This window comes from Vidua macroura, chromosome 16, assembly GCF_024509145.1.
Source record: "Vidua macroura isolate BioBank_ID:100142 chromosome 16, ASM2450914v1, whole genome shotgun sequence".
Lineage (NCBI taxonomy): Eukaryota > Metazoa > Chordata > Aves > Passeriformes > Viduidae > Vidua > Vidua macroura.
Genome location: NC_071586.1, coordinates 10,984,305 through 10,998,689, shown reverse-complemented (window position 1 = coordinate 10,998,689; position 14,385 = coordinate 10,984,305). Strand labels below are relative to the sequence as shown.

General features: G+C 47.8%; 1 protein-coding gene across 7 annotated transcripts in view; it reads left to right on the top strand.

Moving 5' to 3' along the window:
- Positions 1–511: 511 nt before the first annotated feature.
- Positions 512–14,385, top strand: part of PDGFA (platelet derived growth factor subunit A) — a 165,979-nt gene continuing 152,105 nt past the window's right edge. For all 7 annotated transcript variants that reach the window (XR_008439648.1, XM_053992219.1, XM_053992220.1 and 4 more), the window contains exons 1-4: positions 512–1,392; positions 2,538–2,634; positions 9,920–10,024; positions 12,101–12,288. Coding sequence is in view for 6 of the 7 variants with exons in the window: in XM_053992219.1 (XP_053848194.1) it covers positions 1,330–1,392; positions 2,538–2,634; positions 9,920–10,024; positions 12,101–12,288 (453 nt within the window). In the remaining variant the exon portion in view is untranslated. The remainder of the gene's footprint in view (positions 1,393–2,537; positions 2,635–9,919; positions 10,025–12,100; positions 12,289–14,385) is intronic.

Sequence of the window (14,385 nt, the reverse complement as noted above, 5' to 3'; positions counted from 1 at the left end):
ACGGTAACGTTAAAACCCGCACACCACAACCCTCCGCCGCTCTGCCCCTCCCCTTCTGAAAAAGGCAAGGCCCCCCCGCTAAAATAGAATAACAACGATAAGAAAGCACACACACGCGCACACACGGTCGCGCTGTGACCATGGCGATCCGCTCTGCCTTATGTAAAGGCAGAGCACACGGCCGAGCCCGCCAGGTTACACGGCGGCTGCTGCGCAGCAGCGCCCGCCCCTCCGCCCGGTGCCGCAGAGGGCCGGCGGCGGGGGCTGCCCCGCTCCCCCCGACCCCTGCCCGCCGCCGGCTCCTTGTTTTCCCCTCTCAGTGGGCAGAGCCCCTGGCCCTGGAACAGGCGCCGCAGCTGCCGGCACCCCCACGACTTGTTGTTGGTGGGTCTGGTGCCGGGAGTACCCGGGAGGAGGGGCGGGGGCGGCGCACGGCGGGGCGGGAGCGGTATATGCTGCTCCTCGCCGGGGCCACGCTCCAGACCGGCCACCGCTCCGGAGCGAGCCCCGAGCCTCCCTCTGCCTGGAGTTGCAGTTCGTCTCCGATCCCCTTGGGATTTAAACCTTCTTGCATATATATATTTTTCCCCTCCTTCCTCCTCCTGTCTTTTTCTCCCGTGCAAAGTGGAGCAGGAACTGCACCAAGGCAGCCCGCGAGATCCTGCAATACTGCTCCGATTTGTCCCTGCTATTATTCCTAATTAATTATTATTTTTGACCTCGCCCCAGCCGGGGAGGGAAGCGGGACCATTCTCGGCAAGAGAAACATTTCGCTCCTTATCAATAAAGATTTTTGCTTTTTCCCCTCTCCGCGGAGGGGCCGGGTGGAGGGCAGGCACGGCGCGGGGGGCCGGCCCTCGGCGGAGAGCGCAGCCCCGCGGTCCCGGCGCGGCGCGGAGCGGCGGCCGCGGCGGGGGGAGGCGGCCCCAGCGCCGCCCGCGCGAGGGGGGCAGCCGCCCCAGACAGGTGATGGGCGTTTCGGCTGCGCTCCGGATCGACTCCTTGGGTTTCACTTTGGTCTGATCTAAGCAAATATGCAGAAGTACCGGCTGGTCTAGTCCTAAGAGCCAAGAGGAGCGAGCGAGAGCGGCAGAAGGGAGAGCAGCCACGCTCCCGTAGCGAGGGGAACGTACAAACAGCGGCCGCGCCGTCATTAAGCCACCGCCGCCCCGGGCCGCCCCGACCCACCCTGGATGCGGAGGACCCCCGAGCCACCCCGCTGCCTTTCCCCTGAGGGATGGTACTGAATTCCTGCGCGGCAGGAGCCGGCCTGCAGCCCCTCTCCATCAGCGTTGCCTTCCCTCCGTGTCTAAAGTGCACTAGACCGCGATGAGGACCTGGGCTTGCGTTTTGCTGATAGGTTTTGGGTACCTGTCCTTTACCTTCTCCGAGGTAGGTGAGAACGGCTTCCTGCGCTGCCGGTCCCCGGGGCACGCCGCAGCCGGGGGTCGGGGCGAGCCGCGGCGGAGGGCACCGGGGAGGGAGCAGGGCTGCCCACCTGGGCTCCACGGGCATCCCCGCGCTCTGGCCCCGCCGGGAGCGTTACCCTGCCCCGGGCCCTGCGCGGCCGAGCCTGGGAGCAAGTTGCCATTTCATGCATGGCAGAAGCGAAGGGGAATGACCGTGCATTCCGCGCCCGGGCTGCTGGCCGCCCTTAAGAATTATTATGTATATAATATATATTATATATATATATAATAAATATATGATAAAATATCCACGCCCCGCGGGTGCCAGCGGGCTGCGGCTGTGCGGAAGCCGAGGGTGCGCGGAGCCGGGCCGCCCCCGCGGCGCCCAGCGCTGCGCACGGCGGCCGCGGGCACCGCTAGTGCCGCGGGCAGAACTTGGGTGAATCTCCCGCGCCCCAAAACGCCGCTCCCCGGTTTGTGAATCTCCCCCGGAGCAGTCGGGAGCTCTCCCGTCCGCCTGCCCGCAGGGGACGGAGGGGGTGCGGAGCCGCGTCCCGGGGTTGCTACAGGTGGTCCCGGTCGGGGCGAGCGCGGTGCTCGGCGCTGCACAGCGGCTGTAACTTTTCCCGGGACCCGGTCTGCTTGGCACTGGCAGCCGCGACGTGGGCGCTGGTAGGATGGCGGCACCCCGTGGGACGCGGTTCTCCTCCTCCTCCTGCCCGGGTCGGGGGAGCCCGCGCCCGCGGGGGACCTGGCGCCCGCCCGGGCGAACTTCGGCAGCCGCTGCCCGGGGTGGGCTCCAGCCGCCGAGCGGGGCTCGGGAGCTCGGCGCTGCGGGGCACACGCTGCCAGGCGGGGCCGCGCGGAGCTGCCGCCCCGCTGAGCCGTGGCGCAGTCGGGCGGGCGGCGCGCAGCCCCCGCGGGCGCGCAGGCGGGGGCGGCGGGAGCGCTCCGGGTCCCCGCGGAGCGCTGTGGGGGGATGTGCGCGTGGATTTTCCCCCTGCTTCATCCCCACATGTCTCGCAAACACCCCGCACCCTCCCCAGCAAGCCCAGAGGCGCGGCGCGCCGGATGCCCGGCGCTGCGGGCGGGACTGCGCGGTGACCCGCGGTGTGTGTGTCTTTGAAGGAGGCCGAGATCCCGCAGGAGCTCATCGAGCGGCTGGCGCACAGCGAGATCCACAGCATCCGCGACTTGCAGCGCCTCCTGGAGATTGACTCCGTAGGTAAATTAGTCCCGTCCTCCTTCCTTCCGCGCCGTCGGCCGCCGCCGCCCCGGGGGGAGGCCCCGCACGCCCCGCGCTCCCCGCACGCCGCTCCGCGCCTCGCCCGAGACACCCGTGCGGGGACCGGCCCCGAGAGCCAGGCGGCCCTGGGATGCGTGTCACAGGGAGGCGGCGGCCAAGGGGCCGATCGGGGATTAAAACTTCGTGGGGTTCAGGGTGGAGAGGGACCTTGTGACCCCCCCCCGTGTTTTCAGAGCTCTCTCCGTCTCGCAGCGGAGAAGAATTGCCATAAGGTTTGTTGTTGGTCTCGCATTGCTCTGTTATCTTTAAACTACTGTCCTAGAGGTATTTAAAATATTTGAAACAATATTTATGAATGAAGTAATGTCTCTTCAAGTGCTGGGCTTTATTAAAAGGAAAATAAACCGTCCGCACTGATTTTAAACAGAAACCTGCATATGAAGCTTTCCCTCAAAAATACACTTTTTTTTTTTTTTCTCAAAAGAAAATAGTGCAGGGTTATTTTCTGCATCATTAGGCATGCAAATGGGTGTAGTGAGAACGTGCAGTTTAACAGATCGTTGCAGCAGTAAATCAGATCTAGAAGCATGGTATTGCTGGGTTCCTTATCATTTGGTTTCACTTGATGCACTTTGTTCCTGGTGATTTCTTCTCTCAGTAGAGAGAGAGAATAAACCCGGCACCTTTGATGTACCCAGGGGAAGCCTGCATCTTGCTGAAGCACAAACATGGAGAAAAATGAATGAGTTCTTGCTTGCATTGGTACTGGGCCATCTCCTTTTAAACCATATGCTGTGTATTTTTGTAAAGTCTGTGCCAGGTTCAATCACCTTCATTCAGAGTTGCAGGATCCTTCTAGAGTTTAACTCTCTGCTTTTTGTACAGTGCTCTATTAGTGAGCAGAAATGCACTAGGAATGTATTTTACAGTCATAGCTTTCAATTTTCATGTGATTAGAGAGCAAACATTTTCCCATTACACTGAAAATGGGAGTATTTCTGTCTTGCACAACACTTTACCATAGAGGCTAATTAGTAATTACCAGATTGGCATTGGTTTAGTATTTTTGGAGAGCAGTGCTTCATCACTGTTGTTTATCACGAAAATTAAAGAAACTTTCACAACTGGGAAGGGGTATGCAGTTCATATTTCCTCACTGAAGGCTGTTTTGGACCAGATAAGTGCACTACTGCTAAAATCTTTTTCCCAGTGAACTTGGTGGAGTTGGCTGCTGTTGCAGAAGGGCTGGATCTGAGTGCTAGCATTTTAAAATAGTGCATGCTGCTCCTGCCTTTGAGTCAGGGTTCTGTAGCTACCAGAATACATTATTTTTTCAAATACCTCAGCATAACAGGCACATGCTTCATTTTTAAATACCACTTAGAAGGAGAGCAAAAGTTCACGTGGCTCCATTGCAAGTGAATCAGGCAGACAAGTGGGGCAACAGCAGGAGCTGAATAAATGGGTAGATGTAGCAGAGGAATTTATTTCAGAAAATAATTATTTACCTCATGGCAAATATTAACTGTAGGATGCAAGACCAAAAATGGAGAAGGTCAGCCACAAGTTTACCCATTTCATTTTGCTGTTTTCTTGCAATTTGTCAGTTTAGAAACCATTAGAGAAACAAGAGACATAAATATTTTACTATCTCACTGTGAAACAGTAATTCCTTAAGACATGAACTCAAACAATATTAAAAAATAAAACCAAAATATTCAGACTTTCACCCGGTTCTTGCTTGTGTGAGTGCTGCTTTTGCCTGTGTGCTGAGCTGTGCTCTGAGCTACTCATGGCTGGGTTCTCATGGAGTAACTCGTCTTTACTACCCACATTTGCTTTTCCTGGGCACAGTCCTGCAGACTTTACTGTCATGAGTAATTCTTACTAAAGGCTTATCAGAGTGACTAATCGAGTATTGAAATTGCTCTGCTTTCCTCAGTAAACAGGATCAGGCCTGTTTACTATATTTAGTATTAGCTTGAATTAGCAAATCAAAAGTTTTCTCGTTGTCCCTGGTAAGATGATATTTCTGAAATGTGTTTCCTTAGGGCTGCAATTGCCTTTAAGGAACAGCCAGTTCAGTGAGGGCTTGTACAGTAGGTATATTTCTCTTTTATAGCATGTACTCCTTTTCAGCTGAGGCTCAGAACAAAATCACTCCAGTGACTATTCTCTCCCTCGTTTTAGTGCATGGTATTGCCAGTCCTTCTGCATGTGAGTAGCCCTGTTTAAACTCAGTGGGTGGACTTGAGAATTAAGAATGATCTTGTAGGCTAAGAGTTTGCAGGATCAGGCATGCATGAAGAAAATGTCTGATATTCCTGAGTAACAAGGCAGAATCTGTGGAAAATGAAGGAAGAACAGTCATTTTCTCTCCTGTAATGCAAAACATATATTTTTAATTGGAAAAGTAAGTTTTGTAAGTCAGAGTGGGCAGGTTTTTCTTCTATTCTGACAGATTTGGTCTCTATATTGTAGCGCAGAGATGACTGATAACCCCCTTCATAAAATTAGAAACCACACCCCCAGACCATCTGGCATATTACTTAAAGAAAAACACTACCCAACATGGAGCTTATCATTGTATTCAAAAAAGAAAATCCAGGCCAGTTTGTCAGAGCCCAGTGCCGCATGTCCGACTCAGAGGGTAAAGGCAGGATGAAAATTCTCTTCCTATCAGGAAACAGGGTCTTGTATTAATTTGCTGCAATTGGGATCCAGAGGCAGTGACAGAATTGCCTTGGCATGAAGGAGAGCAGAGTCTGACCCTGTTTAAAGGAGAAAGCATGCACAGTCCCAGGAAGTAGGCAGCTCTAGTGTGCAGAGTACAGTTTTACTACGAGCAGACTAAATCCCCAAAACGAGGGCATCCTCTGCTCTGCTTGTGGAGCTCTCTCTGGCTCAGCAGCGTGGTTGTTCTCCTCGTGCTTCAGCTCTCCCATCTGTCCTGTGGGAGGTAGAGTTCATTTCATCACCTATTATGTTTGCCTCCCGCTGGGAACAGATTTTCCCCAAGTCATCTGCCTGCACGGGGAGAGGCAGGGCTGAGTGTGCCTCTTTGCACGGGTTAAGGGCATCCACCAGGGTCACCTTAGGCCATGTGAATTTAACGGCCTGTGATTAAGAACTAGCAGAGCAGCTTTTGTTAAGTGGAGAAACGTTCTAAATTAACTGTATACTTCCATGGAAAAAGTGTTAGGCTGCTGCAGAGCTCAATCTTTTGGAAAATGAGCTGTTGATTTTGCGGGTTTTGGTGTGGTGCTCAATGAAGGATCTTACAGTGCAATGTTTTGGCTTCCCTTGCACCTCTTACCATCATGAGAGGCATCTTCCATACGTGGCCTGTGTTTTTCCTGAAACAGAGGGAATATTCCTCCTCCTTTTCAGTTGGTTGATCTCACCTAGGTAAAGGAAAAAAAAAACAACCTAAACAAAACAGGATCTTGCGAGCTGCTACTTATATTTCCTTTACCAGATCAAAGTTGAAAACTTAATGACATCTATCTCTGCAGTTGGATGTCAGAAGGGCAAATTTTGCATCAGCCAAAAAAAAGATCAAAAAAACAAACTGATGTTGCCGTGGGCTTTCTGGCTCTAGGACTGATTGTAAGACAGACCATTTCAGTTTATTGTAGCTTACATTGAATTCCTGAAAGAAATGAGATGATAAGCATTTCCTAAACTGCTGCTGTTGGTACTAGAAGTCTTGGATCTGTACTTTCTGGATGCTCATCAAAGTGAAATCTAGAAGGGTTTGCATTAAGACTGGATGTGTTGGGGGTTGTACCTCACATAAAATAGTTCGGTAAGAAGATGGAAATTCAAAAGTATAAATTGATAAATAGAAAATAGCAGTAAACTTAGGATGCTTTCCACATGCTTCTTGAGTGAGAAGAGTAATCATGTATTGGCAGAATGTCACAGGAGCTCTGTGATTTATATTCCATGACCCAGTGGAAAATTGCCAATCTGACAAAAAAGAACAATTTCAGCTACACTAATGGATTGACCAAGGCTAATTGCATGAGTTTTTATGCCCATCATTGATATGTTGTCAGTACATAAAAGATTACAGAGAAATTTCTTGGTTAGTTGCCATGAAAACATTTTTTTATTATTAAAACATTAAAAGAAAGCTGCACTAATCTGGCTCTGTGCAGCATCCTCCATCTTCACTTGGTGATGAGCAGCATTCGAGTTCTAAACTAAGAACCACCCATTTCTAGGCTTTCTGCTCTAAGCCTCATTTTGTGAGGTGCTAAGCACCCATAAACTCACATTTCCCTTGCTAAAAGCTTATCCTCACCCTGCAACTAATTCAGCACACTGGGGGAAAAACAGATAACAAATTAAGTATCACCCTTCCTTAAAGTCAAACTAGAGAGTACTCTTTGTAGCATCGTGGTTTTAATGAAACAAAAGGAAGTCTTCTGGCCACACATTCAGAGCCAAGTATGAGTTTCAAAGCTGACTTGGTGATTTTTCATTCCTGCTGGGCAAGACTCCTGTTGACTTAAACATTGCTTCAAGTGCATTGATTTTCCTGTTGACTTCACTGGGAAATGGAATTCCTTCCAAATGCCTGTGGGAATCAGGGGGGACACTTAAGTGCCTTTAGCATTGTCTTCTGGCTCCAGCCATGCCCCATGATTCTCTTTATTAAGCCAAACTTGGATGATGAGTTGGTAAAAATAATACAATTTGTGTTAGATAACACATTGAGGTTTGACTGGAACTTGTTCTGCTGAGCTAGCTGTGTAGATCTCTTTTTGTAACCCTCACAGAGAGACATGAACTTAGGAACTGCTATACATGCTTGAGATATGTAGTGAGACAGTGAGGTACAGTATAAGCCAGAGGCCTTCTCCTTAGAAGTCATCTTATAAGCAACACATCTCCTCGAGGTGTCATTTTGCTTTATGAACATGGTGATGGAAAAAGGCTAATTGTGGCTGAGTCGAGCAGTTATGTGTTAGCCCATGATTTAACACACTGGTTAGCTGGTCATACCAGCCCTTTGGTTCTTACCAGCTTCTCTAAAGGAGGCAGCAAGGGATCCTTCATGCTAGGAGGGAGCTGTGCCAGCATTGCTGAGTGTGGGATTAGGAGCCGTGGCCCGGCCCTGCCGTGGTGCTGGCAGCCCTGCCGGCTTCCCTTTCCAGCCTGATGTCTGTGCCCACCAAGCAGTTGGGATTAGAGGCATTACTTTTGTGTTTAATCTCCTTTTAAACACTGTTTGCTTGTGCATGGACATGCTTCTTTCTCTGAGTCTAGCTTGGATCTCAGGCTGAGCAGAATTCATGCTGCTTTCAAGTATCACTTCATTGCCTCAAATTGAGGGAGAGGTTGTGACAACTTGAAGCTGCCAAAAAGGAGGTCAGTATTAAGGTGTTGGGTGGCTGAGTGCTAGGAAACAGAAGAGGGCTGGAGGCACATCAGAACGGATCCTCATTTTGCATAACACCATTTGGGATCAGGTGGATGGCCTGGTGCCATTGGAATGGGATGTGGGAGACCTGGCTCCACTCCCCAGCTCAGTTGCAAACTTCCTGTGGGATCTCTGGCAAGCCATTTTATTTATACCACTGATGAGTTTTCTGGAGTATGGGGTGCAATAAAAGCAGAAATAATACCCTTTAGTTCTTGCTGTGCTACATTACCGGACTGGGACTGCAAATAAGGCCCAATACCAGCTAATTAGTCAGGTTCCAAAATTTCCCATCGACATCTAGGATAACAAGTACCATAGATAGGAACTAGGAGCCAATTTATTTGGATAAATAGAGACTAAGGACTAATTTCATACAAAGATTTGTTCAGCTGAAAAGGAGAATAGGCAGGACCAGTGGGTGATCCTGGCACTACCTCTTGGACCTCCGATTTTATTTTCTCTTAGCTACTTACAGTAGTATTTTCCAAGAAGTAATGATAAACCCTGGGATGCAGAAGTCTTTCTAAGGTGCTGAACATCCTGCTGTCTTCATGTCTCACCTGGCTGTACAGGTGATTTCACAAGCTGCATGTTCCTTAGGGCAAAATTTCTTGGAGGGAGGAGAAAAGGAGTTGGTTGTTTTGTGGAGCAGAGCCTTATGATGTGTGTTACTAATAAAGCTGAGATTAAAACAAGTTCCAGAGACAGACAGCTGTGTGTACAGAACAAACTGGAAGCAGGGAGTGTGACAGTGCAGAAGATGGGAGTGTAGGGTGTTGGTAGCTTGCAGAGAGGGCAATTGAGTACTGTGTAATACCCTTTTGCATTTTTTTTAGAGCATGTCACAGTTTTCTTAGGAGCCAGCAGTGAAACCTTGAAACTCTGCAGTGATGTTCCACAGAGAGGACACTCGAAGCAGCGGAGTGCTAAACCCCTTCATTTGGGTGTCCTGGGGTCTGTGTGCAGTTCTCTGTTTGGTTCCTTCTTCCTCATCCCCCGTTTGCAGACTGTGCTTGTGGTTTTCAGACCCCACGGCATGGGACACGACCTGAACTGCTTCACTTAACAAACCCAAATAGTTGGAGCAGTTATTTTGTTGTTTTTTATGATAAATGAAATGCCAAGTTTTCCATCTTTGCTTTTTCTCATGGCCCTTTAACCCATGTGGTAGGCTTATTTAGGGAACAAGACAAGCCTGGATGCAGTCCCAGAGTTTGCAGTAGCTTCAGATGCCCCTCCAAAGGTTAGGATACTTCACAGGGGATTTGTTCTGCAACAGAGAGGCTAAAAGGAAACCCATGCTAGTTACTTTTTGCTTTTGATTCTGCCCTAGTACTGCCCTGAAAACCAAGCAACAGAAAATTTACAGAGGCAGCATTGTTGCTGTTGGGTCTAATACAATTTTTTCTACTGTTGCCTTATATCAGAATGTCAAAATGTTTGTAAGAAACATTTCATGTGCAGGATTATTGTTCCTATTTCTACACCTTTCCAGTAAGAAAAGCCGTATTATGCCTTTCACATAAAAATGCAACTGTTTTACTTTAGATATGATTCTGTGCCACAGTGTGTGCAGTGTTTCTGGGGGCTTTCAGTAAAATGGATATTGGAATTAAATTGTGCATGCTTATACATGACATTCAATGTCTGTGTCTTTATTCCTTGCCTTATGCCCTTGCAATTGCATTAACAGGGGTTACATTAGACTGATTGTAGCAGGATTTGGACTTGTGTCTATGAGCAGCACAGGTTTGTACCTGTGGAACAGCACTGTAGTGACACTGGTGCACATAACATACCTGACGTTTAACATTCTGTTTCCTGTTCTAGGATATGATGATGTTTCAGAAACAAACTTGAGATCTTACAGTGTTCATTCTGCTAAACATGTGCAAGAGAACCGTCCTGTGCCCATTCGCAGAAAAAGAAGCATTGGTAAGAAACAAGTTATTTGTACTTTGGGAGTGAAAGCAGAGGGGTTCTTTTGGTCAGCCAAGCAGGACATTTCACTGGAAAAATGTGACATGCACAAAGGAAAAAAGGGCCATTTTTAGCTTCTGCCTTTCTTTTTGCACAAAACGAACCATTGCCTGAGAAGCTGTCTTCTGGAGGATGTCCATAGGAGACAGACATGCACAAATTCTTTACATTCACTTTCTTGTTGCAGCATGTTGGAAAGCTAGACCTCGGTTAGAAAATGCTGTGATATTCAATGTATAATTCATAGTGTGGAGAACAACTACAGCAGTGTGCTTTAAAAAACATCAACAGTTGGTAGAGTTTTCAGTACAGAAGCTCCACAAAAGGAAACAGCTTGACTCTTTATTCACAAGAAAAATACAGTTTATCCCAAAAATTAAAAGCCATTGATGGAAATGCTGGGGCATTGATTTCCGTCACTGTGTAGGGCACCAGGCATGTTTAGAGGGGATTTTATCCTTATTAATGATGATGATGATCCAACAAAGCCCATATACAAATTAAAAAAGGGATGTGCAAATAGGATTTATATGCAGTGCTTGTTCATCTGATTAGGTGTGAGTGTTCCACCATTCCACTGGACTGTGGAAAACATCCATAGTGCTATTCCTGGTGGGTAATTCAGTGTGTTTGTACTTGGAGTTGTGGTGGTAGGCAGAGATAGCCCAGCTTGCTGTCAGCAGGGATTTGCAGTGTGAGTTGGCAGGCGCCCGGCACATTGGCTGCCTGGGGAGAGCAGTGGTTCTGAAGCAGCCGGCGACGTTGGCACCTCACCCTGCAAGGTGCTGAATGCCTCCCCACCAGAGGCACTGGGAACTGGGTGTGCTCAATAACTTGTAGGAGTTGCCAGCTATCTTGCAGTATTGCATCTGTTAATTTTCTTGAGTTCATGGCACTGGGGGCTGAGAGTAAGGATTTTCACTCTATTTAGTCTATTGAAATGCATCTCTTTCTAAACTAAGCCTAGATTTCCATGTTGCAGGCACAGGCTAGGCCTGAGCTTCTTGTACTTGAACTAAGTGAAGTAGTGCAGGCAGTGTTCCAGTTCCCTGACACATCTAACCCAAAGCTATGACAAGCTTCCACTGTAAGGCAAAAAAAAAAAAAAAAAAAAAAAAAAAAAAAAAAAAAAAATCCCAGCTGTCTTTGGAGAACTTATCAGCAAACAACTTGTCCCTGGAATTACTATTTTTTTCTGGACTGTTTTGAAATACCACCTTGACTTCTTAAACAGTCCCTAGGTTGATGATGATACATGGTTTGGATCATGGCAGCATCATGCAGTAGTACAGAGTTAATCTTTATAATTCTAAACAAGCTCACCTTACCTGAGCCCACCAGGATATTAGTTTAACTGCAGGTTTTTTGGTTATGCTGCTCTGGTGGTTTTGCATCATTCAAGAAATAACAAATTAAATAAAACCCACCATCTACAAAGCTTTGATGAGTGCAAAAAAAAAAAATGGCAGTTGCCCTTTGGAATGATGGATGAGCCAGACTCCCTGATGTGGGGATGTTAAAGTTGTGGAAGTGGAAACCCAAGTCTTGAAAGTTTCAAGCTGGTGAAGGTTGTTTCCCAGCTGTGCAAATTGGGTATGATACAGATAATCCTCAATTTAACTTCTGAAGCAGTGTTTACCAGGTGTTGCATGTTATTTGTGTGCAGAGATGACCCCAGTGCTGGAAAGCAACAGCTGCTGTTGCACAGTCACTCTGAGGCTGTACTAGGGGGTCATCGAATGTGGAGGAGCTCCTGGCTCGCTGTCACTTCCAGAGCCAGGATTGCCTTATCTCGTGGTATGTGCTCCAAGCTGTGTCGGGAGCCAGGCCACTGGAAACCCTCATTTAGGGCTGGGCTTTGGGAGCGAGTCAAGCTTGTCCCCCGGGTAGCACCAGAGCTCAGCTGTAAGCACACAGCGCTCAGCGCTGGCTTGCCAGTGACCAGCGGCGACTGGGAGCGCTGGCCCCACGTGGGTGCTCTGGGGCGGGAGCTGCTGCTCAGCCGGGGCTGTGACTCTCCTGTGCCCGCAGAGGAGGCCATCCCGGCGGTGTGCAAGACGCGGACGGTGATCTACGAGATACCTCGGAGCCAGATCGACCCCACCTCGGCCAACTTCCTGATATGGCCGCCCTGCGTGGAGGTGAAGCGCTGCACCGGCTGCTGCAACACCAGCAGCGTCAAGTGCCAGCCCTCCCGGATACACCACAGGAGTGTCAAGGTGAGCAGGGGCTGCAGGGCCCTGGCTGGGTTCTCTTCAGCCTGGAAACTCCACTTACCCAAGTGTGTGGCCTGTGTGACCCAAATCTTTGCTATCCATCCTCACATAGAACGCCCCTCTCTGTTTATGGCCTTTCCAAGTTATGTGGTCATTGGAAAAATCTTGGGTTTGGATTTGGTTTTCACAGGATTCCCTTTAGATTTCCTTTTTTCTTTTTTTTTTTTTTTTTTTTTTTTTTTTTTTTCAATGAAAATAAAGTTGATCATGTTTCCCATGATCTTGCACAGTACAGATCTTAAAGTTAAGAAGATAAAATGACTCAAGGGGCACCGGACTTAAAAAAATAAATAAATCACAGTATGGAATGCTGTTTTCTTAATTAAATATTATGCAGCCTAAATTGGGCTTTTATATTTGACAACATAACACTTTTGATCTGAAAAAATGTGTTTCAAATTATCTTACCCCAGGGATAGAAGACTCAACAGCTTCATGCTGTATTTACTCATTAGACAAAATCCCTGTTGCAACTTTCCAGTAAATATTACGTGAAATATTTATGTTCATTTGGCTTCACTGTGTTCCAATTTTTATCAGTATTTAAACAAGTACTGTTGAACTACATCTGTGTGTAGGAGATTAGACTTACACTTAGCATTCATATTGTGAAGACTCTGAGTTCTTGTTGCCCTGAATTTCTTAAGAGCAGAATTAAAATAAACCCCACTACATTCTTGAACATAAAATTGCTCAGCATAACACACTGATTGTTGCACTTGCAATGGATTTCTTGAGAAAAGTGCTGTTCACTTAGTGCTGTACATCCTAGAACAAAAATAAGGCACCTAAGCCATTTCATTGTATTTCATACACTGTTTTTCATATATGCAGACATGTCTGGGCAGAATTTCTTTTTCTTTTCTGTTTCTGAACATCTGAGAACAATGTTTTTGCATCCAAATAAGCTGGAGAAACATCTGAGATTCCCTCAGTGTTCCCAAAAATAATCATACTTTACACTTGCTTGCTGCCTTGCTTTCATGGGATACGCTTTGCAGAAACAATTAAAAATGAGGTAAAAATTTGGATCAATAATAACTTGAGGACTGAGAACAAACTGGGGAGATTGAAGGACTACAATTGTAAACCTTTCTGAATAGGAGCTAAACAGCAGAGTGCCTCAGGGCTGTGATATTTAGTGCTGTTGCCTTTGGGTTTGATGCAGCCTAGATTTTTTGTAGCAGCAAACATGCACAGAGCAGCTGGATGTGCTCAGCAAAGAGCTGAGACGTGTGTGATGAACTTGCTGTTGGTACCTGTGTGTGATACTGAACAATATTGTGATACTGTGCTTCTGTCCTACCCCCGAGGGATGGGGGAGATGACAGATGAGACAGAAGGTCCTGGCTGTCCCCCTGCTGCTGGGACAGTGAGTGTTCCTTAGGAGTTACAAACTCCTGGCAGCAGCTTTGCAAGGTATCACTGCTGGGGCTGCTTCCCCAGCACACCACCACGTTGAAAGAATTTTAGTCTCTCAGCCCGTTGTAGTGCTTTTAGATTTGCATTCATTCTAGTAGGGCACAAGCTAAAAGTAGGCTCAGCTGAGCAGCTGCTTTTCGTGGCTGTGTAAATATATTGCCACCAGCAATATCAATATACGTCAGCCAGCTTTGGAGGACTTTTTTTTCCAAGCTCCAAGACTGCTCCAAACAGTCATTAAGTAGCAGGGGAAAAAAAGGACAAGAGGTCAAGCAGGAACAGGATGTTCATTGTAAAGGTTGTAGGCTGACCCCACTGTAACACCAGAACTCTTAGAACAGAATCCATATTTATGCCCTCCAGAGTCAGATCCCCTTGTAGCTTTGATGTAATTGATGGTTTTCTGAGCCTTTTGCCAATCCTAAGTTTAGAGCTGAATGTCTGCTCATGCCATTAAGTAGCTGGCTCAGAGCGAGGGTCCCTGGAAAGGTGGGAGCGGTTTTGGAGAGCCTTCTCAGCTGCTCTGCAGTGCAGTTGGAAAGCCGGCTTGTGTTTTCCCCTGATGTCAGACTGCATAAAAGCTCTCTTTTGATGGAACATTGAAAAGGCTTTCCCCGC